Source organism: Mya arenaria, chromosome 9 (genome assembly GCF_026914265.1).
Source record: "Mya arenaria isolate MELC-2E11 chromosome 9, ASM2691426v1".
NCBI classification, from domain to species: Eukaryota; Metazoa; Mollusca; class Bivalvia; order Myida; family Myidae; genus Mya; species Mya arenaria.
Genome location: NC_069130.1, coordinates 28,712,085 through 28,737,998, shown reverse-complemented (window position 1 = coordinate 28,737,998; position 25,914 = coordinate 28,712,085). Strand labels below are relative to the sequence as shown.

The 25,914-nt window shown below is 36.9% G+C and overlaps 1 protein-coding gene across 4 annotated transcripts in view; it reads right to left on the bottom strand.

Annotated features, from left to right (window-relative positions):
* Positions 1-25,914, bottom strand: part of LOC128246718 (calmodulin-binding transcription activator 2-like) — a 62,845-nt gene that overhangs the window by 20,235 nt on the left and 16,696 nt on the right. For all 4 annotated transcript variants that reach the window (XM_052965091.1, XM_052965093.1, XM_052965094.1 and 1 more), the window contains exons 3-19: positions 21,036-21,136; positions 18,147-18,350; positions 17,719-17,790; positions 17,285-17,423; positions 16,677-16,708; positions 13,487-14,947; positions 12,941-13,067; positions 12,046-12,186; positions 11,204-11,292; positions 10,523-10,713; positions 6,974-7,049; positions 4,282-5,119; positions 3,716-3,907; positions 2,863-2,966; positions 2,222-2,379; positions 1,377-1,570; positions 405-547 (exon numbers count right to left, since the gene is read on the bottom strand). In XM_052965091.1, coding sequence (XP_052821051.1) covers positions 405-547; positions 1,377-1,570; positions 2,222-2,379; positions 2,863-2,966; positions 3,716-3,907; positions 4,282-5,119; positions 6,974-7,049; positions 10,523-10,713; positions 11,204-11,292; positions 12,046-12,186; positions 12,941-13,067; positions 13,487-14,947; positions 16,677-16,708; positions 17,285-17,423; positions 17,719-17,790; positions 18,147-18,350; positions 21,036-21,136 — 4,262 coding nt within the window. The remainder of the gene's footprint in view (positions 1-404; positions 548-1,376; positions 1,571-2,221; positions 2,380-2,862; positions 2,967-3,715; positions 3,908-4,281; positions 5,120-6,973; positions 7,050-10,522; positions 10,714-11,203; positions 11,293-12,045; positions 12,187-12,940; positions 13,068-13,486; positions 14,948-16,676; positions 16,709-17,284; positions 17,424-17,718; positions 17,791-18,146; positions 18,351-21,035; positions 21,137-25,914) is intronic.

Here is a 25,914-nt window from a genome sequence, read left to right as displayed (position 1 = left end):
GGGGACAGCTGCTTACCTGTTTGCATCTCCTTTACTAGCTCTGTATTAGGACAGCTGCTTACCTGTTTGCATCTCCTTTAGTAGCTCTGTATGGGGACAACTTATCTCCTTTACTAGCTCTGTGTTAGGACAGCTGCTTACCTGTTTGCATCTCCTTTAGTAGCTCTGTATGGGGACAGCATATCTCCTTTAGTAGCTCTGTATGAGGACAGCTGCTTACCTGTTTGCATCTCCTGTAGTAGCTCTGTATGAGGACAGCTGCTTACCTGTTTGTATCTCCTGTAGTAGCTCTGTATGAGGACAGCTGCTTACCTGTTTGTATCTCCTGTAGTAGCTCTGTATTAGGACAGCTGCTTACCTGTTTGTATCTCCTGTAGTAGCTCTGTATGAGGACAGCTGCTTACCTGTTTGTATCTCCTGTAGTAGCTCTGTATGAGGACAGCTGCCTCCCGTTCCTTGGCCTGCTGCTTGCATTGTTTGTCCCGGTATTGGCGGTACGCACTCTGTATCACCTTAGCTGCCTCGTACAGCTTCCGCTGCTCACGATCTGAAGTAGGGAAATAAAATGTGAATAGCTAATGTCCTTTCGTGTATTGTTGATATCCGTTTAGGGAAGTGATTGACCAGGCGGCTGAATGGCTGAAACCATTGTGATGAGGGGTTTGGGGGGTGATTCTAGGCTCCCAATGGGTGTCAAAGAGGGCAAGACCACTGCTGAAGAAGTAAGTGACTTAGTAAGGGACTGGACACCACATGGTCCCAAAATTGGAAAACACAGTATATACCCAAAACAAGCCTAGAATTATCATATATTTTATTATTATATCCAAACTAGTATGAAGCTGATAATATATCATCGTACATGATCAAAAGAATAATTTGTCGCTGTTTACCCATCATAAAATAGTACATAATGGTTTTCCATTAAATAGTATATCTTTAGCATGTGAAGGTCACGTGATTAGTAGATATACATATACCAAACACAACAATATCAATTTTATGTCAGTTTTTGTAAATGGCTTTTCTTTGCAATGGTATCATCTGGTGTCTTGGTCCTTTAAAAAGCACTTAGGAGGTATCTCCTGACTTTAAATCAGTACTTGACTTGAGAGTCAATAATAACAACAAAGAAGTAACAACCATTTACATCTTTTTATTGTTTTTGTCCCCCGGAAAAGCCACGGACAAATAACAGCCATGATGTCACTTTATTATCATAGCCAGGCAATAGTTTGCATTTCTTTTGCACAAACACAGCATGAAGACAGGTCCTGTACAAAGTCACAATACTTATTTAATATAATCATTTCTCTATGTCTTATCACCTATAGCTCAAAAATAGAACAATTATTTCAATACTTTACAAAACATACCTGAAAGTGTGAGCTGACTAAAGTCTTTCTCCATGAAAGTGGCAGGGGCGTTGAAGTACTCCACAAACTCTGCAGCGGTAGGGGGCGGAGAGTCGAGGAGAAAGCTATAGGGGCTGTAGGGGCTGTGAAGACACGTGGAGTCCGGGCTCAGGGAGGAGGCTGGGGTCCCAAGGTCACTGTACACATCCGCGTACCTGCAGTTGAAGAAAGAGTTAAGATACATAGAGTCAAAGATGAAACATAGCATCTGAAAACATTAATATCAGGGCTTTTTTACTTTTTGTAAAACACTTGTAGCCAACAGTTTGGGAATTTTGACCTTAAAAGATTTGGAAAATTACTCAGGAAAATCATAAACTTTCAGGCAATTAATGATATTTATTCAATGCATGTTAGAGGAAAAAAACTTACTTTTTACCAACTTCACTTCTAGTCAATGATTCAAACAGAATGTTTACAGCTAAATTGGTAAGTATATACTTTTAAGCATTGGGAACAAGGAGAGGGGCATTATGCAATAAAATTTATTAAAAAGTGGTGGGACTTATTTCACTTTAAATACTGTTGACCTATAAGACTTCTTCTAAGGTTTCAATATTGAAAAAGGGTCATAAATTAATAACTGATTAAAGTAATCAGCCTTGCTGTACATGTATGTAATGTCTCTGGCAACATGTGCACCAAGTTTCATTTCAATATCGTAAAATTGTTTTTTAGTTATGGGCAATGTTCAAAAAAGATAATTCAACGTCCATGACAATGACGCCAACAACAACAACAGGGCTATCACAATTCCTTAACCTTTTTTCTTTGAAAAACACACAAGCTGAAATCCCTATTGTTACCTGTACTCATCGAATGCAAGACTGTCGTGCATGGGTGTGGATATTCCAGAGTCTTCCCCGTACGACGAGAGGGCTTCTCCATACGATGATGGTGCAAGAGGTGAGGAGGAGTGAACAGAACTGTAGGAACTACTTCTCTCTCTCTGGAATTCTTCAACCTGGAGGAAAGAACAGTATAAGTATGTACCGGTACTCTTCATATTGGAGGTAGGAAAAGTGTAATGGAGTACTCTTCAATGGAGGAAATTTAGGTTAGTTAATATAAACAGGAGGAAAATTTCATTTTTTCACCACGAAGACAATATGGACAAATAGAATCTAAACAATGCAATTGATAGTTGCATGTGTAAAATAATCCATCTTTGATACTTTTGGAACAAATATAAATACACAAAATAGCATTGGTTATAACATTTTTCTTTGCAAGAACTGTATACTCTGTATGAGTCCTGCAGAATCAGAAGTCCCAAAAACCAGGAGTCCAGGACAAGTTTCCTTTAGTGTCAAACTCTGTGTCACCATGACTTCATCCGCTTCAACATGGCAACTTTAACATACTACATATTCTAGTTTATTGTACAAGGTTGTTCCTTTTAAAAATGCATGCCAAAGCAACAGTTAAACTAGCCCTGCAAACTGACCTGAATATCGTCCCCGCGGCTAGGTGAAGACTTGATCCTCTCCGGCATTGCAGCTATGATCTGTTTGGCCAGGTGGACCATCTGGGGCTGGGGGTTGTCTTCACCTGTGCAATTCACAATGATATATTGCAATTTGGAATTGATTACATGATGTTTCCTGTTTTGAGTATAAATTACATGCAATTTGACACCTAAAAAATCCAGGATAAGTGGAAAAAAATTAAACATACTCGGACAGTTGTAGTAAATGACAATTGATTTAAGCATATTGCGCTTAAAGATTCATTTTGACACTTGAGATTTTCAAACTATGGAAAGCATTGAGCTCATGGAATAAACCCTTTCCTTCAGTTGCCCATATCAGTTGCCCATATTTAATCCCCTTGTTATATAACTTAAGGGTAAAAAGACATATCTATAAGGCTAGGGATAGAGGAGCTTAAAAGAATAGGCCATTTTTTTTTAAAGTTTGATTACGGTTACATCCTTTTCAAAAACAGGTATATGGTAGGCTAGGTAGCCTTTTTTGTTCTTACTTTTCTTATTAGGCGTTATATAAGAACGTAATTGTGATCATTGGAGAATGGTGTTAAAGCAATTTACGGTATAAAGCTTTAAAGATTTTAAACTACATATTAAAACACACACTTTAAAAACACGAAGATTATTATTTTTATTTTTTTACCAACTGACCATAAAATTAGTAGGGTCAGTGCCTATTTAGTTGGTAGGGTCGAGTAACCCAAACTTAATGTATTTTTTTAGGCCATATCTATGATGGAAAGGGTTAAGAATTATTGGAGGACGTTCTGTCTATTATAATATATGTGTAACACATGAAGATTTAAATTACCTTGTGCAAGTATTCTCTTTCTGATATCTTCATCATCTGAGGAAACCCTTTCTACATCGATGTCTGAATTGTTGCTGCCTTCTGATTGGTTGTCAGTATCCATGGTGATCTGAGAGCTTGGATCTGACTGGCCATTACAGTGGTGACCATGGCGCTCACAATGCTCAAGTTGGACAAGCATCTCTGGTGATCCTTAAACAGGCGATCAGTAACATTTGTAAACTTTTAATGAAAGGTGGGAAATATAGACTGATGCACAAAAGAAACATATTATTATAATTTTAATTCATTATTTTGTTCAACTCATTTGACTTTAACGATCAAAATAAAAACAAAACATATTTGTGTACAGATAAAAAAAGAGTCTTTATGCAGTTTTCAATTAAAGCAATGTGGCCACAAATTCCAACTAAAATAACTGGCCACAATATCGCAATGCTTGCCTCGAAAAATGGTTCAAGTTTGTTGAAATTTATGGTCTTTTAGTAACTGAAACGTCCCAGCCTGCAATGTGATCATTTGGCACAGTGTTTAACTGAGGAATCATGTACTGTACATCAACTCACCGATCTCCCTCCCTGCCGACAACATCGGGTTGGTCCTACACAGCATATGCTCCATGTTTCCTGCCAGATGTGGTTCCGAATTTGCCTCGCGTACCGGTCGCTGGAACGCAGTCGACGGGGAGAAATGTACTGGCTCGAGGGTCTGATTGGAAATTACATCCACGGAAAACCTTTTCTGGAGATGATGACGTTTTTCTGCTCGTGTTTTTATAGATGAGGCTGAATTTGAGCATTTGCAGGTCGATGTGTATGGGGATTTATTCTTCAAATCTTGGTCGGTTTTCTGAATGCTTGAATGTTCTCGTTTTCCATGTAAATTTAATTTACATACATTACTTAGATCTTGGTCTTCGTGAGGTATACTGATATGCAATTCATTTAATACACTAACGCTGTCCGTAGTCTGATTGGTTAATGAAGGGTCGTTCGGTGATGGAGATATGTCTTTGGATACTTGGGTGGATGTGGAATTAGGTAATTCAGTAGAAAAATAGTTCATATTTGGTGTTGAGCTTACAGTTGAGACAGACGGTGTAGCTGAACACATTTCAGTTGAAAAATGAGAATTGTCAAAACTATTTGATGGCATACTGTACAAACATGTTGGCAAGGAGCCAGAATGTATGTCATGTGACATTGATGAGGATGATGTCAGATCATGTGGTTTGTCACATGACATGTAGAGCTGCTCTAATTGGTCGGCAAGGCTGTGGTGGCCATGTTGCCTAGCAACCATCAAAGGGAGATTACCCTCCTTGTTGGATGAGAGTAGTGGGCCTTTGTTCCAAGTGAAAAGAGAAATAGCTGCCTCTGTGTGCCCTCTGGCACTGGCCCACATCTGAAATCACAACAATACATTGACCCTGACAGCCAACAAAACCTCACACATATTAAATTAGAACCATTTTAAAATGTAGTGTCAAATGTTTCACTTATTAAATGAATATACCCCCAGCAGAGCTATTGAAAGTGTCTTCTAACGGTTGAAAGTGGACCATGCATGAGAATTTTTAGTAATCCCACTAGCCGACACAATGTATTTAGAAAGGACATAATAACAATCTAATTTTTATCCTTCCAAAATATATTTCTATTTATCTATTAATAAATCTGTATTTATTTATTAATGAATTTATTTGCTCACTACTATATTCAATACACTTCTGGTCAGACAAAATTGGTGCTCGTCCTAGCAAAAGAGCTTCTTATGTCTGTACGAGGACACTTTTGAAGAAAAAATTGTACTGTATCTATAACATGGATGTCACCTATGGAGCCATTTGTATGGAACAAGCTGTATTCCTGGTTCACCTTTATAAATTTCTTTCTTTTTTAATTAATAGCTACATGGCCACAAAAAAATGTCGAAATATCACTAATATCTTTAGATCTGTATAAAAATCATACGCTTTATTGTTTTCATCATCAAAGTCAAATGAGTAAGACATAATGCATTTAAATATATAAAAATAAAATTGCATAGACCTATATTGTGCAGTTTAAGATTTATTTATTTTTGTAATTAACTTCTGGAAAAATAATATTTATTCTATTGTCTTAATTTATTCTATTGAAATATCATAATTAAGTTTTCATTAACTATTAAATAAAATCAATAAAAGTGGTGCCTGTCTGTTGTGCAAGAAATATCCTATACAGTACACTCAACGAGTTAAACCCACTTTCCTCGCTCACTCCGAGGGATAAAGTCGATGATCGCGGTTTTCCTCCGAGGGTAAAACTGTTGCCCTCAGTAAAATATCCCCGAGTTCCTCCGAGTGGTTGGCTTACCGCCGAGTTTAATATGAACGATAGTGCTGAGAATCGTCCGATTTTATGATCCCGCAGCGGAACTCTGAGTCTAATCAGATAAGCAAGAAATCATTCTTGTTTAGAAGTTATTTATTTTTATGCTTATGCACATTGTTAAGCGTAAAAGATTCTTACATGTACCAATGTTTAATTTGTATTTATGTCCGTAAACGCCAATTGAATATTGTCTTGAATTATAAACATTGAATCATTAAAGTATATCCACTAAGTTATTGCATCATAAAGCAGCCGACTATTTACACGATTCTGAACCATGACCTCTGACGTCAAGCGCGTGATCAATATGTACAATGTAGAATATACTATTTATTATTGGTGGTTAAAAATAGCTATGACGTTTCATGGAATTTTCCACAGAAAACTAGGCAAGAAGGCCTTCAAAACCATGTGCTGTGAACTTTTAACGCGTGTTTGACCTCCTGATTATCCGAAAATTTGTAACCTAGAATTTCTCGGAAGAAATGTGTTTATCAGTTATTAGATGCATGTGCAACTAGTGAAATACAACTGCATTCTTGTGGTAGCTAACTTCATGCAAAACGGGCAGAGGAAAAAGAATAATAGAAATTTACTGGAGCCGTCGTAATCGGTTGAAAATTTTAATAAAATAAGTATAACTTTAGCATAGATTCTTATCTAGTGTCCGCAGAGTTTTGCGGAGTTAACCCCTCCGAGGAACGGCGTTTTCGTTATTCTTTGGTCAACTGATCACCCTCTGAGGGCCTTAAATTCAAACTCCGAGGAATGCGGACAGTCGATAAAATCATTGTGTTGGCCGCGATAGCAAAAATCCGCAGAGGAAAACGGAAAGTGGATCTAACTCGTTGAGTGTACTGTAAGTTCACAAAAGCCAGCCTACCAGTGGAGTACAGGAATTCAGATCTAGGCTGTTGGCATCAGCTTCATACTCAAGAATCCAGCTAGAGTTCTCATTCCTGAAAAACAGCAACAACTTTTTGAGAGGTAAAAGCGAACAGGTTGAAAGTGCTTTAACTGCCATGACAAGAAAATGTTTGTATTCTTACAGGGCAATACAGTATATTCTTTTGGTTTGAAACTATTTTATGATTAAATGATTAATCAATGACTTATCCTGAACTGACATTTGTAATGGTTTTGTGTATAGCAAAGTTAAAGTTGTGTCACTCAGCCTGTGGCTAGTATTCAATATTGATCTTAACCTTATCCTTAGACATGCCTCAGTGATTTCATACAGCCCATTGGTCAGCTAAATATACAGGCAAATCAAAACACTAAGTTTCTAATCTTAAATTTAAGTTCAATCTAAGTGGCTTATTGAATACACTACACTCCCTGGCCTTTTCAATTTGGGAGTTTAACGCATGTACGCTTTATATTGGGAAAATTTCGGTATAGGTATATAGGTAAATGATTCAACCTCATTCATTCTTAATAATGGAAGATTGACATACATGTACAATAAGAAACAAATACAAATACAGTAAAACTGCGATCGCTCGAGGTCGCCAGGGACCGAGACAAAACCTCGAGGGAACCGATGTTTCGAGCGACCCGATTTTCAATTTTCCAGTTTGATATGAAATATCTTTCAGTGTATTTTAAGTTTGAAGTCGTCAAACAGACTGTTTACTAAGACACCGATTCTTTCCTGTAAAGGACGTGAGTGGGCGTGTTGGTGTCTTGGTATAAGTAATGGGTCCTTCATTAGATTTCTCAGGTGTTTGACAATTATTTTCTTTCATTTGGGTGTGACATTTTGAAAGTAAGGAACCCGATCTAGCTATCCCCCCAGTCATGTGTCCTTCACTAGATTGCTCAGGTGTTCGACAATTTGTAAGTTCTTTCTCATTTGCCATATTGCAAAGCTAAGTGACAAGAAGGAATTCTTTTCAGAGATTCCGATGTTGGATTGATATGGTAGTGTTTTAATCATATTTTTATTACTCATTTAAATTTCTCACAATTAACTTCTCGTCATTAACTTGTCATAATTATCATCTCTAATGCCCATATCAACTAATATCGGTCATGCGTTAACAGTGATGAACGGTTTTTCACACCTTTTAACTGTTATTGCAATTTTTACAACTAGCGAAAATTTTAACACCTGGCAATTGTTTGTTTATTTTGGAACACGCGTTCGGGAAAAAGTGTGAAATTATGACCTCGAGGGAGCCATAAGGTTTTGTGCACGATTTGTGTACTTGGGACCGAGGATATTGCTCGACTGCTTGACATAATTAGGTTTCGAGGCAGCGTGGGTATATTTTATATGAAAATAGAAGGAAAAAAGTTCGGGACCAAGCTCCGACCTCGAGGGAACGCCGGTTCTCGAGCGACCGCTTGTTCGAGGGAACGCAGTTTCACTGTACAACATCAGCACAAACAATGTTTTTATGATTTTTAAAAACAAAAAAAATTGAACTTTAGAAAACAAATGTCAATAATTAAGTAAAAACAAAATTATATTGGGAAAGAGCCGAATTTCAGCCTCTGAAAAAAAAGGCTAAAAAATCTGGTAATTTTGGTGAACTTGCAACCCATATCAGTTCAAAAACAGTCCTCCCCTACGCCCTGGTATGACCAGTATGTTTGTGGAACATACAGGTTGAGGCAAAAAAATGTTGCTTTTTTATTTTAATGCATTATTATGTTTGACTCCATGGACTATCTTATTTAAAAAAAAACACAAAAAAACATGAATTGTGTACAAATATAATAGCCTTTATAAACCTTTTAATTCTTCAATTAATAGCAATGTGGCCAGAAATTCCCTAGTTAAAAAAGCAACCAGTACCGTACATGACTGGTTATTAGACGCCCTTTTTTCCTTCAGATTTAAATGCAAAAAAAATGCCTGCGTATAATACCCAGTAACAATTTTTTTAACTTTTTTTCTGAGGTCGATTTTAAGCCTAGAGTTTGTTTAGATTTATGTAGAAAGGGATGTTACTCGCGTCATATCAATCGAGTATATATGAGTTAAAACGGCAGTTGAAGATCGGGATATGGTATATCGTAAGACGTTTATAATTTAAACAAAAATATTTTTCGATTAAAGTTATTCAATATTATTTTGAATAATAAATTGAAATGAACAATAATTAAACTTGCATATATAAAAAAGCAAAGTTGGGAACTGTCAAAATATTTTTTGTCAATTGTACAAGAAGGTGTGAAAAACTCGACTGCTTTTAACCTGTTTATCAATGGTCATTAACTTATTTATTACGCCTATAAGTGTAAATCCTTCATCAAGTTAATTAAAACACCATTTTATACATGCATTGAATTGAATAAACACATTCTATCGGCTTTAGATCAAAGAGTCACACTGTGTGAGTCACATAACTTACACTTATACCCACGAGGATCTCGTGGAGAGCATGGACATTGCTATGCAGGATTAATGTATAACTGTATGATTATTGCTTCTTACAGTCTATAAGTGTGGTACAAGTTTGAAAGTTTATTGGCAGATCGTTTTACAAACATGTCATGTTTATGTTTTCTTAATCTCTTGATTGCCCTTGTTGTTTCTTTAATCCTCTAATAAATATATCACACTTCCTTTACAACAGGCAATAAATCGTTTAGGACGAGGTAGTAACTAATTAACTTGTCACAGTGGTGTATACGGTTAGGTAATCTAGCCAGGCATTGTAAAGATAAAAATCAATAATCTTCGTCTCTGAAACTTGGTAACTGTTAAAGTTGTGATTGATGTCCTTTGGGTGTCTGAAAATTAGGTATGCAAAATCAATTATTTTGGAAAATAATTATGGGTGTCCGTATATTTAGAGTGTCTGAACTCTTAGGTGAATTACGGTACTTTATTCTTTTCTGTAGGTGTTGACATTTTGAGAACAAACCCGTACAATATAAGGTTTTTGCATAACTTTTCATTCTCAACAGTTTATCATTGTATGGTTTTAAAGATAACTATTGCCATTTTCACGGAAAAAAAATTGTTGTCACTGTCAACAAACATGGTGGCGGAAAATGCCAGACGATTTGACATCTTTTCTATGCGTCTTTTAACCAAAAACATAGATTAAAAGTTTTTTTCTTGGACTTTTCACAGATTTTTTTCCCTGTGTCTAATACCCCCTATCGTCTTATACCCAGTCATTTACGGTATTTTTTTTATTTGTACACAAAATCATAAATCACATGCTTTCATTTTTGTTTTTTATCATTAGAGTTAAATGACTTTAACATAACATATTTAAGAAAATATATTTTTCAAACCAGGTAATCCAGCTTATAAGTGGTTTTTTTTTCAAACCTTACCTCCAGCTTATAAGTGTTTTTTTTCAAACCTTACCTCCAGCTTATGTTTTTTTTTCAAACCTTACCTCCAGCTTATAAGTGTTTTTTTTCAAACCTTACCTCCAGCTTATAAGTGTTTTTTTTCAAACCTTACCTCCAGCTTATAAGTGTTTTGATGCATCTATGGAAGCCAAGAGCTGCCACTATGTGTAAAAGACTAAGTCCCATGAAGCTGCTAGATTCTCTGGCAAGGTCGTTGTTGGTCCACAGACGTGTCGAGAGTGACTCAATATGCCGACACATTGCCGTGTCTGCCTCATACTGACATTTGGCATTCGACAGTGACTGAAACAGGATTTGAGAGAAGATATAATTGCTGACGAACCTAACTTATGAGTTATGACAGCAGACTTTACATGTGCACATATTGTTTGCCAAAACATGTAACAAGTTTCATTTGAATATATTGAATGGTGTCCAAATTATGGCCAAGTTTTTGCACATGGAAACAGATGCAGATGATGACAGCAATACGGACAATTACAAATAAAGCTATAAAAACAGACAAGCTAAAAATCATGTATAAGAATAAATAACTCTTAAAAAAGAATATACACAAAATAATGTTTCTTTCGCACAGTATTTCTCCTCAACACATTCAATATATGTATGAAGTTTGAAGTCAATACCTAAAAACATGTGGAGTTAAGGAGAAAAGTTGACTTTTCCCGGATGTCCCAGGACCGACAGAGAACAAAGGGACAAGGTGATTCCTATATAGCCCCCACCACCAAGCAGTGGGGGTAAAATAACTTTAAAATACGACCTGCAATACCTGTTGTATGCTTGGGAAGTCCGGGACCTTGCTTAGTGACACTTCAATCTTCTCAAGCTTGTAAACTAGCTGCTCTTGGAGCTTGGGATCTGGTTGGAAAAAAATACAGGTGAGTTTACACAGTAATTGCGCAGTTTTACATACTCGAGCAAAATATTTTAAAAAAGATATTTGTGCCTTTTTTCAGAACTTATGTGTAATAAAATACATGTAATAACAACACACGATTTTTTTCTGAAAATCTACACATTAAAACTAATCAAGTTCAGAGGAAAGGTAAGGCCAACAAACAGCTCTTTCATAAAGCACTGAGCAGGGTTAAAAAACATGTCTGACCACAATGTCTTGAACTAGCAGATGACACATCCTGATTATAATAAAGATTTATAGTGGTTGTATAAAAACTGTTCTATTGCATGATTTACCTTCCATTAATTCATATATGCGATTAATGGAAAATCACACCAAATCCTGGTATAGCAGACAACATATTGTGGAAGCAGTTGATTTTGGGTCAAGTTCCTTTTTTTTTTTACCATAGTTAGATTTTTTTTAATCAGTTTCCTCAACATCATGATTGTAGGCATCATTCTATTATGAGATCGCAAATAGGCAAAGCCGCTGTTTATTTGAAAATAATATGGTAAGCATTTATGTATCATAATATATCTTAAATACCCTTAAAGCCTTGAACATAACACAGCAACAGTGAACCAGTCTCCTTAATCTGTACTAAACTGATTCAAAGGGAGAAACCAAAATCCAACCTTTAACAGTGAACCAGTCAATTGTGTTTTTCACGGTAGACTGGATTTGTCTGAGTAGGTAAAACTAAAACCAACCTTCAACAGAGAACCAGTCTCCCTGGTGTGTCGATGTAGACTGGTTTTGTCTTGGTTTCTCGTGGTACTGAAAAGTTGCGTTGTTAGAGATAACCGACCCGTCACATGACACCTCTAGACTAACTGGACCCTTCCTGTGACCTGGGGAAAGACAATAAAATGACAATAAAAAAATATTTACATACGCATACTTTTTCATTTTTGCCTGGGGTAAGATAAGGATTCATATTTGGATCTACTTATCTGGGGTGGGAGAAAAACACTCCTGACACTAATGGATGAAATAAGCATAGACCCAATTGTTACACTCCATACAAACCGTGAGAAATTGACGGACAAAATCTTGCTTTAATGTAAATGAATGAGGCAGGGGAGACAACTCTTTTTGCAATGAAATCACACGTTACAATTAAATAACCCTTCATAACAGTTGTTTCCACAGGTGAGTGGTCTAAATCACGGCTTTAAAATTTGTAGCGACAAAGAGGACTAAGTTAAATTCAATATTTCACCAGAATACTTTTTCTACAGAAATACATGAGTACGAGTGCTTTTATTTCGGCTTTGGTACCTTTCGGAACCAAAGAAACTTCCCCATTGATCATTTATGATTACTAGGTTTTCTTGGCCGAATCGCTCACAGTACCCAACCAAGAGCATAGCGGGCTGAACTAGAGTATTGGGAATATCCTACTATGACTTGCACTGCACTGGTAAAATGCTTTTCTGGCTTGCTCAAATTCTACAATTATATAGCAGGGCTTTTGAATTTGATCCCAAGCATCATTGTAAGAATTCAGGCTTGTTCATCCAAAAGATTAATTTCAATAGCTGAGTTCAAATAATGTTTATCCATAAAGAATTATTTTCATTTCGGTAACTTGTAATTTTATACCTGGTACAAAACACCGCAGCACCCCAGGTTGCACGAGTGTTGTGGCCAGAACTTTCCCGTCCATGAGCACAGAATACCTCCCAGTGTTGGCATGCCATGGACCTGTCACTAGCAGCTTGGTTTGGCCCTGGTCAAGCATAACATTTATTCTAAATGTACTTGATCACAGAAAGCTTCAGACGACACAAGATAACATGAAAGGTGGAATAAAGTTGGTGTTATCGATATGGTTACAGAATATTAGGTGATGGTTGGCGGAGAATTGAACAGGTCTGCCCACGTTTTACTTAAAAACAATGCATGTTCTAATAAATAATGAATGTAATTTAGACATAATGTGCAAATACTTATCCTAAATGCAAATTAAGCACCAGATTAACATGGAAGTTTTTAACACACTCCTTCTGGCAGCCATTTTAACGGTCTTGTGTGTAGGTTTTTTATGAGAGATTTACATACTACATGACAACTGTGACCAGTCAGCTAACCAGTCAGCATATAATAAGGTTTAATAGTCATGATAATCCTAACTATCTTTAGACATACCTCAGTGTATGACCACTCTGGTGAGTAGTCAGTGATGGTTGCTATGGTGATTGGAGACTTGGTTGTGTGAGCCCCTCCCACTTCTGCCTTTATCTGACCTTGACAGTCACTGAGACCTTGACCTTGACATGACCTTGACACATGGCAGTTACAACTATGACAGTTTCCGGGCAAGTGTGGGCTTGAACTTCTTCGGGATACGTTCTGTGTTCCTGAGTTCTTAGCCTGCTCTTCACAGAAGGAGAACGCATCAGCCTGAACGGTGCTCTGGCCTCGCCCATCGCCTTCAGCACTTTGATTCTGAAGATTCTGTTGTGTACAGTTTGTAAGGTTTGCTCCACTGGTGTTACACTCTGGTATATTTGTTGATCTAATCTCATTGGATATGTCATTGCACATATTCTCAAGGTCAGGCATGTCAATCAAATCCAGCTGGTCTAGATTCAGCTCTCCATTCGGCATTGTGCTCAAACTGGCTTGTAAACTCTCAAAACTGTCTCCAAGATGTCCAAACGAGTTCTTCTTACATTCATTAGTGGAGTTACTTTCAGAAGCCATCAACTCGGAGTTCAGTTCATCAAGCAATGAGTTAACTATGGAATTCTCATTTTCAGAATGCTGGGAATACACAGACTGATATAGACTTGTGTCAGCATTTTGTTCACTGGACAAGTTATGACTATTAGTTTCCATGGTAATTGTATTCGATGACTGACTATTAACGATGGATTCCTGACAATGATTAAAACTGTTCGAAAATGTCATACCCTGTATAGTTGTTGGTTGAGGACTAACGTTAGCAACACTTTGTACAAAACCTACATTTCTACCAAACTGATGGAAGTGGCGTTTTCCATGCTGTAAATGAATGTGTCCCTCTTCACTGTGAGATCGCTGCATGCCAGCGCCATCAAACGAGTTCTGGGGATCGCAGAGAGAAGCAGAGCGTTCCAGACATGCACCGCTAGGTCCGTGGGGTTGGAAATGGCCGCTGGTCATGGGCACGGAGTAGCTACCTGCACTTAATCTACTAGTTAATGGTACGGTAGAAACTACAGGTTGCGAAGATAGGCATGGGTTAATGTTCGGGACATTGTGCCCAACACTGGAATGGGTCGAAAGGAGCGATAACTGGGAACGGTTGGTCTGACCGGCGTGTCCTGTCAATAACATAACTTGTTGACCATTAGGCAGATTACCAATGTTCAAAATGACACTTTGAGCAAAATTTACAGCGGTGTTCTGTTTGTTGTCTATTACAGCAGGAAATGTTTCAGACTTTAGTGTGGAGGTCACAGGGTCGTATCCCCCCTCCCTAGGTGGGTGGGGGTCAGGCTGGATGGGGACAGGGGTAAATCTGGGGGGCTTCAGGCCTCCTGGCACCCCTCCCCCGTTGTCTGACTTGAAGTGACCCTGATTGTCCATCAGACGTTGTACCAAGGTCTGTACAGAGTCATCCAGCTGGAAATACAGATGTGCAGTTTTCACTATATTTCAATTCAATAGCTTACAATATTATACTGTATATAGGAAGCTAGCCTAGATAGGATGCAGGCAAAAAAAAATGGTGAAAAAGTGGTAAAAACCCTTTAATAATACCATACATTGTAAAAAAGTTGAAGCTGAAAAATTGGCAGCCACCATATTTGTTTAAATAATTTATTTTTGAATCATGAAAATGGCAAAGGTTAGTATAAACCATCCTATATCATAAAGCAAAATAAAATGTGTATCCCTGTTTATTTCATGTAATTAAACAAGAGATGTTTTTCAAACATTATGCCCCCCCCTGAGCACCATGTTGTCAGGATTATATGGACAATTGAATGAAATATGCATGGACCGAAATGACAGCTGATTTGTCGCCGCCATTGGATGTCGTTGAGGCTGTTTTAAGATTATGACCATTCAAAGTTTGAGGATAGAGTGTGTAATGATCATGACCTTTGACTCTATGACCTCAAAATCCATAGGAGTCATCAGCTGGTCACCAAAAATCTAAATGTTAAGTTTGAGGGCCATGGGTGCAGGCATTGACAAGTTATCACACAGACAAGCTTTTTTCATTCAAGGTCACTGTAACCTTGACCTTTGACCCAATGACCCCTAAAATCATAAGGGGTCATCTACAGGTCAGACAAACCTCAAGAATGAGGGCCATGGGTGCAGGCATTGTGGAGTTATCACTTGAACAACCTTTTACCATTCAAGGTCACTGTTACCTTGACCTTTGGCCCGATGACCCCCAAAACAATAGGGGTCATCTACTGGTAAGGCCCAACTTCCATATCAAGTTTGATGACCATAGGTCTAGGCATTGTTGAGTTATCACTCGGACAAGCTTTAAAATTATTTTACCATTAAAGGTCACTGTGACCTTGACCTTTGACCCGATGAGCCCTAAAATCAATAGGGGTCATCTACTGGTCAGGCCCAACATTAATATCAAGTTTGATGACCATACATCCAGGAATTGTTCAGTTATCACTCGGACAAGCTTTGGTCTACTGACGGACCGACCGGCCGACCGACCGACATGCCTGTGCAAAGCAATACATACCCCTCTTCTTCGAAGGGGTGAATAATAAGGCATACTGAGCCACTCAAGATATGATTTTGCATTAAGACTGTGGACAATATTAAAAAGAAATTGTGTTAATCATCTGTCACCTACCAAACTTGATTAGAGATCAATGTTATATATATATATATATATATATATATATATATATATATTTGATAACCATGTGTCTAAGTAGACCATGGATCTGCCACCTGTCAAACTGGATTCGAGATCAATGTTATAAACTAGCATTCTTTGACACAACAGTGAAGTTAAAGGGACTTATTCAAGTTTTATAAGGTCAGGCATTAAAAAAAATATTTTGTGTGTAATGTGAACAAGATGCTTGTTACAATGATAAACAATGTTAAACCATCATCAAAAATTTGAATTAAGAACTCCTTTCTTAATATTTTTCCGCAAAGCATTAGTAATGCTGATTAAAAATTAAATCTTTTTAGGCTGGGATTTACGAAATGCTGCTTAATTGAGTATCTGCTAGTTGCTCTTTGGTGTTTGTTCATAGAAGTAAGTAAAATATCTCGATTTAATTTTAGTAAGTATGACAAACATTGTTGTCAACACAAACTCTGTGTGTCCCTTTAGAGTAGAAAACAAGCAACTTACAGCACTGAGGTTTTCCCCTTCTGAACCAGAAACTGAAACGAACAAGCAAAAACTCACATTTATATTCAAATTTTAAGAATGTGTGAAGTTTTTATTAGAGATGATGTCATGTCTATAAATGGCAACCATTCAACAGCCATGACAGTAACAACACTACTGATTGGTCTTAGCAACAGGCCAAGCTGTTATGTAAAAGCAAGGTCAGAAAACATTTAAGGAGTACAGAGCTTGTAGGTTTATGCCTATCAGGTATTTCAAAAGCCAAAAAAAAAACCAAGAACACCACGGGAAAAGATCATTGTCAAACAAGGAGAATAACTCAATTAATGCAGCCTGAGTTATGGGTTTTACTAGCCAAGTGCGCATTTACTCTAGTAACAGGTGTACCAAGTTTCAGTTAAATATCAATTTTTTGGTGAGATGTCCACGGTTAAAAATTTTGCACAAAAGTGGCACCCACAACAACACCAAGATAATTATCAATACCTCAACTAGTTGACGAGGACAATGCCGAAATAACAACAGCACCAAGGCATTGACAATACCTCAACAAACTACGAAGGAGCCAATGGTAAATGAAAAACAAGAAACTAGGGGAGGTAACTTACACATGGGTCTGAGCTGCTGGGTGAGCTCCTCTTTGGTCCATTCTTTCTTCTCCATGGCAATAGAGAGAACAGGGATGCTCAGCTTGGCGTTGCTAGGATACGGGACATTCAGGTAGTGCACCAACACAATATCTGGGTTCTGGAAATAGTCAAGAGTTAATATATGACAATAAAATCTGTATTATCCGTTCAGCATTATAGATCAACAAGAGTATCGCTTATTAATGCCCCACACTCTCCTTAATGTGAAAATTATCAGTAAATCTATGCATGTTTGATTTTTAAGCCTTAATGTTAATTTTATCTTGAACTGATAATAGCATTCTTGTTTAAAAACAATAATTTAAAAACTGTACAATTTTTTTAGGAAAAAAATGCATCAACTAATTTATAAGCCACCATAGTTAGTGTCATAAAGACTGCAAGCCAGCTACCTGTAGGAGCCAGTAACATCGTCGATGGAAGGTGGGCAGGATTGCAGAGTGTACGTACGAACCATAGATGCACTGAAATGTACAAGTTACAACATCTTACATGAATATAATTTATTTTACTAAATTGTTATCAAATTTGAAACTGAACATTTTTATGATGGTAGGATATTTTTACAATTATAAAACATCAGTAAAAAAAATGAAGATAATAGTTTCACCTCTAATTCAAAGACACATTTTGATTAAAATTTTATTTTTTTTCCTACAAAAGTAATAAGGCTATAGGGCCTTCATGCAAGCTGAAGATTACGTCCAGGGTTAAAACTTAACTCATTTGGCTCCTTGACCTCGAGCAAAACCCTGTCCTTAGATACTGACCATATATTTGGTCCCTAGAGAAAAAAACCTTTTGGATGAAAATACCTTACCTCCAGCCCTTGGACTTTGAGCTTCATATGGTCTTCCCGGATGGTTTTCCCATCCTTCCTCTTCTTCCAGCAGTAGCCATCCCGCCGATACCGCACGTGGTTCCGGTTGTACAGCAGCTGGCGACCGCTGGGTGGACGTACAAATACTGCACGCTGCAGCCATGTGGCGTGTTGAGAGAAAGCCAGTAGAATGCTTGCTATCTCCTAAAAGGAAAAAATGCAATTATGATGTCATGACGATTTTGGATGAAACGATCACTAAATTCTTTGGCGATAAAACCATACAATTGTTTGCATATTTTCAAAATTTGACTATCATTAATATTCAGTGCTCCAGATAGGTCTTAAAAGCAGGGGGGTGGGGGTGCCTACTATTCCCCATGTGCCCTAATGTTTGACAGAGCCGCCTTTGATGCTTATAAACTTTATTTGATGTTTATTGGACATATTGTGAAGTCAATTTTCAGAAATAAGGATGAAAATAATAAATATACATAATTTTGACACTTAAGTAAAGATAACAGCTAAGGTATTCATAAAAAACTATGAGTATTGAAAGAAGTAACATCAAATACCCAATATGAGTTGAACATTGACCCTTGCAGGCACCCCATTAAGGCTCATTCAATGCCCATCAAAAGTGTCCTTTCTGAGCTAGCATCCTGCCCTTTTCAAATCCTGGCTGGAGCACGGTTAACATCAAACATTCAAATGTTTGCCAATACTGGTTGTTAATTCACAAAATATTTTGTTTGAGGGGGGAGGGGGTATACACATCTAAATGTATGACAGTCACATTTAGTTGCTGTTTCACAGATTTGTGTGGGGGGGGGGCGATATATAAGAAATATGAGCATAACTTCTTAACCCGCAAGACTACCGGAAGAATATCAATAAACTTGTCATCAACTGGAATGTCAAGTATTCTGACATTAATTACACTTCAAATGGTCAGCCACAACAGCAGGTAAATCATCAGATAAATACCCTCGGTGTATTGTAATTCTAGTCAGTAATCATTATACAATAGTTAATAAGCCTTAAGGAATGCCTTAACCACATAGCAGCAGCTAATATGCAAAAACAGCATATATATATACTCTGTCAGACATTACTGGCAAACTTCATTATTCAGAATATTTAGTTTTCTCATAAGTAGAACCCTCATTATATTTTTTGTCAATGAAAGGGATGAACTCAAAAATGATTAAAACTTGGGTTAAAGTTGCACTCTCACAGATTGAAAGTTTTGACAACTTTTTTTTTTGTCTTGGAACGAGCCAATTTTTGCGAAAAATCCATGGAAACCAGTTATATAAGACTGCTGACAAAAAATTAGATCGCAGATTTATATATGTAAGTTAAACAAGAGGCCCAAAAGGGCCTATGCTCTACTGGCATGGCTTTTGTGGTCATATCAATCCAGAGCATGTATGTATGGGTAAAAGGCAACAGACATATGGTTTATGTTTTGTGTTTGGCTTACCTGAAAATGTAGCACGTTCAACATCTGAGCCCAGAAAGTATTGTAAGCAGATTAGTTCCATGAACTATTTTAATATGTGCCAAGTAAAAGTCATCTGACAAAAAAAAAAATGCTTTCAAAACTGTACTCATAGTAAAAATTTCTGTAGTTTTAAAAGTTTAAAAGTTAAAAAAAGTTAATCAAAAGGTCAAAGTCAAGGGCATCCTAGGACAACATTGATCAATTTGAACAAACATTCACAATCAATTGTGCTGAGATGGATGCACGAACACACAAAAAGATTTTCAAACCTTTCCAGATTTATGTTTACCAAACCTGTGAACCCTGGGTGTGGCCAGTAATGACACCAGGTGCATAACTTAAACATTCACAACCAATTTTGTTAAGATGAAGGCGCAAACTACAGAACTTAAAGCTAAAAAATGGCCTTTGGGCTTTCAACAAGAACAAGGCAGAGTAATTCACAAAATCAGCTGCAGAAGCAAAAAGCAAATTGTCTCTCAAAATCCTAGACTTGCAAATTGTCTCCCTTAACTCTAGACTTGAATTTACATGTACATGTAAACTTGGCTAAAAATAGAATTCGCTCATGCAGACCTGGCTAAAAATAGAGAGCATTTCTTTAAAACTTTCATGGCCCATAATCTAGGCATTCATGGGCGGATCTGGCTGGTTTTCGAAAGGAACCAAGCTCTAATGGATATCTAGATACTGTACAAGTTTCATTGAGATACAATAAAAACTGAAGACTGTATCGTGTTCACAACCAATTGTTTACAACCAATTGTTTACACAATAGCATTTTTTTATACTATCAAGGGCCATAATCTAGGCATGCATGGGCAGATCTGGCTGGTTTTCGAAAGGAACCCAGCTCTAATGGATATCTAAATACTGTACAAGTTTCATCGAGATACAATCAAAACTGAAGACTGTATCGTGTTCACAAGCAATTGTTTACAGACGCACGAACGCACGACCGCACGGACGCACGGATGCACATACTACGTACACATTACCATCACATAAGCTCTTCTGGCCTTTGGCCAGTAGAGCTAAAAAATAATGTTTTATGCATTTTTCTTAAACCGTTAGTAACAGTTTAAGCCATAAAACATTAATTTTTAAACGGAAATATGAAAATGTACGATCTGATTTTTGCCAGCAATCTTATAATATTGGTTGGCAGATATTTACGCAAAAATTTGCTTTATTCAAAACAAAAATTAAAAAAGTTGTAAAAATGGTATATCTGTGAGAATGCAGCTTTAAAGGCCTTACTCAATTGCTGCAGTTTATCACTGGAAACATGTGTAACTAGTTTCATCAGAACAGCTTAAAGATTTGACTTATAATGAATAATTACAATTTTTTTCTACTTAAACATAAGTTATACAGTAAACCTCATTTGTGTTCCAACGATGTCGAAACTGCTGGAGCACTTGGGCAGCCTTAACACCCTCAAGTTGCCGCGGCAATGACCCCGTCATACCCGGGCTGCCCTCTGAAAAACACAAGAATTTTTTTTTATAATTGATCAAAGATTACTCAATTTTTTCCATACAATATGGTTCGAGGGTCCAATTCATTTTTTTTTTTACATTGGAAAAAAAAGAATATTATGTTTTAGCAAAACATGTTACAAATTAAGGCCCAAAATTGGTCAGAAATATAACTACTGTATCTGATAGTGGTTCAAAACATCATATTTACAGTAAAACCATTATGCAGACGTTATTTTTTTCAACATTGGAAATGAAAATTAGCCATGGAATTAAGAGAGAAGGCAATGCCATTCAGATATGAAATAAAGCAAGGCGGCAAGCATTCTGCCATGAAATTAAAAGAGAGGCACCAAGCACTCAGATATGAAATAAAGAGAGGTGCCAAGCATTAACTTAAAGATAGAAAAAAAAGGCAGGTGCCAAGCCCAGCCAAAATATTTAAGATAGAAAAAAAGGCAGGTGCCAAGCCCAACCAAAATATTTGACAGCCGTTGTCAACTGCAGGGAGACTGAAGCCTCTTTAAGCCACATTTGTGAAGCTTCGCTCACAATTAATGACACAAATCGATGGCTAGAGAGCGACTTTCTGTGACGTAAAGTCCTACGGGACCACACTATCAGCATTGGCATGGAATAACACTTCAAAACTTCTACATTATTGATCATATTCATTCTATCTTCTCAAAAGCCATGAAAGAATTTACCATCAATTATTTCCATAATTGAAAAATCATTAAATCGTTCTTATGTTCTTATCTCCATTAAAAAGACAAACATAGGCAAAGAGAATTGAAGAGAGAAACATAAGATTACTATAGCTGATACACAAATATGAGAATTTGGATGCCTAAGGCCCCCTTGTTATTATATGATCATTTGAGAGGGTTTTATGTGCAGGAAAAGACTATGTAAATGTTATACCATTATCATTATATATAACAAAAAAACTTTTTTGTCCTTTAAAACAATGTTCCACACTAATTGATCGATGATTAGCGATGATTAGCAATGATTAGCGATGATTAGCAATGACTAGGCCTTTAAAAACAACTTTTTGTTCCGATTACCCGACCTTTCCTAAGAAATAGGCGCCGAACCTACCGTTTATATTGTATGTTGTAAAAAAATAAATAAAGTTTAGTGTGTGTTTTAATATGTACAGCTTTATACAGAAGATTACACCATTCCCCAATGATGACAATAACGCCTTATAAAAACAAAACAACAACAGAAAATAACATATAAGATAAAAAAAAAAGCCTACCTACCCCTCCTGTTTTTGAAAAGGATGTGAAAGAACCCAAACATTTTTATCTCTTGTTATGAACAGTAGAAAGTGATATTCACTGAAAAAAGTTGAATATCATAGACAAAATGATATTTAAACATATCACTGCCTATCCGGTTTGTCGATGAAGATGTTAGAAATAATTCAAATTTATCGAGCATATAAATCATAATAAAAACTTCTTCTCTCAGATTTATGTGGGCAAATTAAAACATTTGTCCCAAGGAAAATGTGCATGAGCGGGGAAATGGAGGGGGGGTGGGGGGGGGGGGGGGGGGGGCGGGGCGAAGTTGGGGGAGGTGAAATAAAAGTCCCATTTTAATCACAACAAATATGTTGTGACCAGACTGTAAACAGTTCGGATTTTAAATGTTAATTTACTTTTATTACTCAATTTACAATATAAACAGACTGGAAAGTACAAACATTAAGGACAGGATTTTTCATTTGCCCATAAAATGGAAATGATGCTTCAAGTAAAGGTTGGGGCATTAATGTAAACATTATCACTTCCATAACCGTCACTGGCGTCATCGTAGCCCTAGCTTCATTATGGCTGCTTTCATCCTTGGCCCATTTCTCTATCGAGAAGAAAAGGATCAATATCTGCCTTCCTTCCCATAGAAAATTATAGACTTCCAGCCATGCTGTCATATTTCAGGGAGAACAGTCTGTGACTGTATTATTACCGGTATATGCCAATCTTAAAGCTGCACTCTCACAGATTTACCATTTTTACAACCTTTTTATTTTTTGTCTTGGAAAGAGCAAAGTTTTGCGTAAATATCTGCAAACAGATGATATAAGATTGCTGACAAAAGATCAGATAGCCGATTTTCATATTTCTGTTCAAAAATTAATGTTTTATGGCTTAAACTGTTACTAATGGTTTAAGAAAAATCCATAAAACATCATTTTTTTAACTTAAATAAAAAAATCTGCTGTCTAATTTTTTGTCAGCAGTCTTATATAACTGGCTTACATGGATTTTCGCTAAAATTGGCTGTTCCAAGACAAAAAATTATAAAGTTGTCAAAATGTTCAATCTGTGAGAGTGCAGCTTTTAAGCAACTATATCATATATTTCTTGTTGGAATTATTTTTTTTATGCTTTGTAATGAACAAACAAAACACAGCTACTGGTTACGCAAGTGAGTTATAGTTTTTTTGTCCGGAGCATACCTGAAAAAGACTTTGAGGTCAGAGTTTACATAGACTTGAAAAGTATTTGAAATTAAGGAAGCTTGATAAAAAGGCCTTAAATTTGCATACAACTACATTAAACAACTTGACTTTTTTTTTGCAATGAAAGGTGCTTGTATTTTCGAAATAAGTCCTTAGATTTCCTTGTTCTGCTCCAAATTAAGAATCTGTAGTGCAAAGGGCCAACATTACAAAAAACGTCCAATTTGGTGTAAGGCTTGCTAGTAAATAGTATTTTTAAAGCTTGACAAGTATATTATTTCCCAAATATTATACTCCGTAGTGATTTAGCTAATGCAGAATGGAAGGGCGGCCCACCTAACCCTTTTTACCCCACCCCATTGCCCCTTTTTACTCGCCCTGTTGTATTTTTTCCCGCCCCCTAGCGTCCTTCTGGCCTTTTTGATCATTGTTTATCACAAAGTTACGCCCTAAAAGTATTTCATTGGTCATTGTCGCTGTCTCCTAATTTGTCAAAGATCAGCGCATGCTAAAACAAGAGGCCCAAAACGGCCTATGCTCTACTGGCATGGCTTTTGTGGTCATATCAATCCAGAGCATGTATGTATGGGTAAAAGGCAACAGACATATAGTTTATGTTTTGTGTTTGGGTTACCTGAAAACGCAGCACGTTCAACATCTGAGCCCAGAAAGTATTGTAAGCAGATTAGTTGCATGAACTATTTTAATATGTGCCAGTAAAAGTCATCTGACAAAAAAAATGCTTTCAAAACTGTACTCATAGTAAAATTTTCTGTAGTTTTAAAAGTTAAAAAAAGTTGGTCAAAAGGTCAAAGTCAAGGGCATCCTAGGACAACATTGATCAAGTTGAACAAACATTCACAATCAATTGTGCTGAGATGGATGCATGAACACACAAAAAGATTTTCAAACCTTTCCAGATTTATGTTTACCAAACCTGTGAACCCTGGGTGTGGCCAGTAATGACACCAGGTGCATAACTTAAACATTCACAACCAATTTTGTTAAGATGAATGCGCAAACTACAGAACTTAAAGCTAAAAAATGGCCTTTGGGCTTTCAACAAGAACAAGGCAGAGTAATTCACAAAATCAACTGCAGAAGCAAAAAGCAAATTTTCTCTCAAAATCCTAGACTTGCAAATTGTCTCCCTTAACTCTAGACTTGAATTAACATATACATGTAAACTTGGCTAAAAATAGAATTCGCTCATGCAGACCTGGCTAAAAATAGAAAGCATTTCTTTAAAACTTTCATGGCCTATAATCTAGGCATTCATGGGCAGATCTTGCTGGTTTTCGAAAGGAACCAAGCTTTAATGGATATCTAGATACTGTACAAGTTTCATCGAGATATAATCAAAACTGAAGACTGTATCGTGTTCACAACCAATTGTTTACACAATAGCATTTTTTATACTATCAAGGGCCATAATCTAGGCATGCATGGGCAGATCTGGCTGGTTTTCGAAAGGAACCGAGCTCTAATGGATATCTAGATACTGTACAAGTTTCATCGAGATACAATCAAAACTGAAGACTGTATCGTGTTCACAAGCAATTGTTTACAGACGCACGACCGCACGGACGCACGACCGCACGGATGCACATACTACGTACTCATTACCATTGCATAAGCTCTTCTGGCCTTTGGCCAGTAGAGCTAAAAAACCACCGTCATCACCGCGGGTCTGATTAACGGTTATTCACGCTAATCAGAATGCTAATTGCTGTTCTTGCTGTTCATTATGACACATTATTCCTGGGCTCTTCGTTGCCTCTGGGCTCTTGTCTGAGACATGAAAAAAAGTGTCTTAAGTGAAAATGAACAAGGGAGAAGAATTAAGAGTATTCTGTCGGGATATTACTACAATTTGTGCATGGACATGCCATAAAATGGACTTTGATAAGGTACACAGCGTTTTTCAACAATACTAAGCAAATTTTCTGTGTATTTTTTTACCTTTTTAAGAAAAGCGCCCTGCCACTTTTTAGGCCCACCCTGCCCTTTTTTAATTTCTGGCTAAACGCTATACTCCTAGTAGGACCATTGATTTAATTGATGCCTTCTCAGGGTCATAGGGCATTTAATGAGCATACATCACTCCCAGTGATACTTATTATTACAAGGTGGTGAAATTTGGGGTATTTATCACATCTAGTGATAGCTCTAATTAACAGAATATGGCTTATTTAGAATAAAGATGCTTTAAAAGTAAAAATATTGCATGTTCATCTAAAAGTCTAATTTTTATAACTGTGCAATAAACAGCTGAAAGTATATTATAGACATATTTCGATTGCT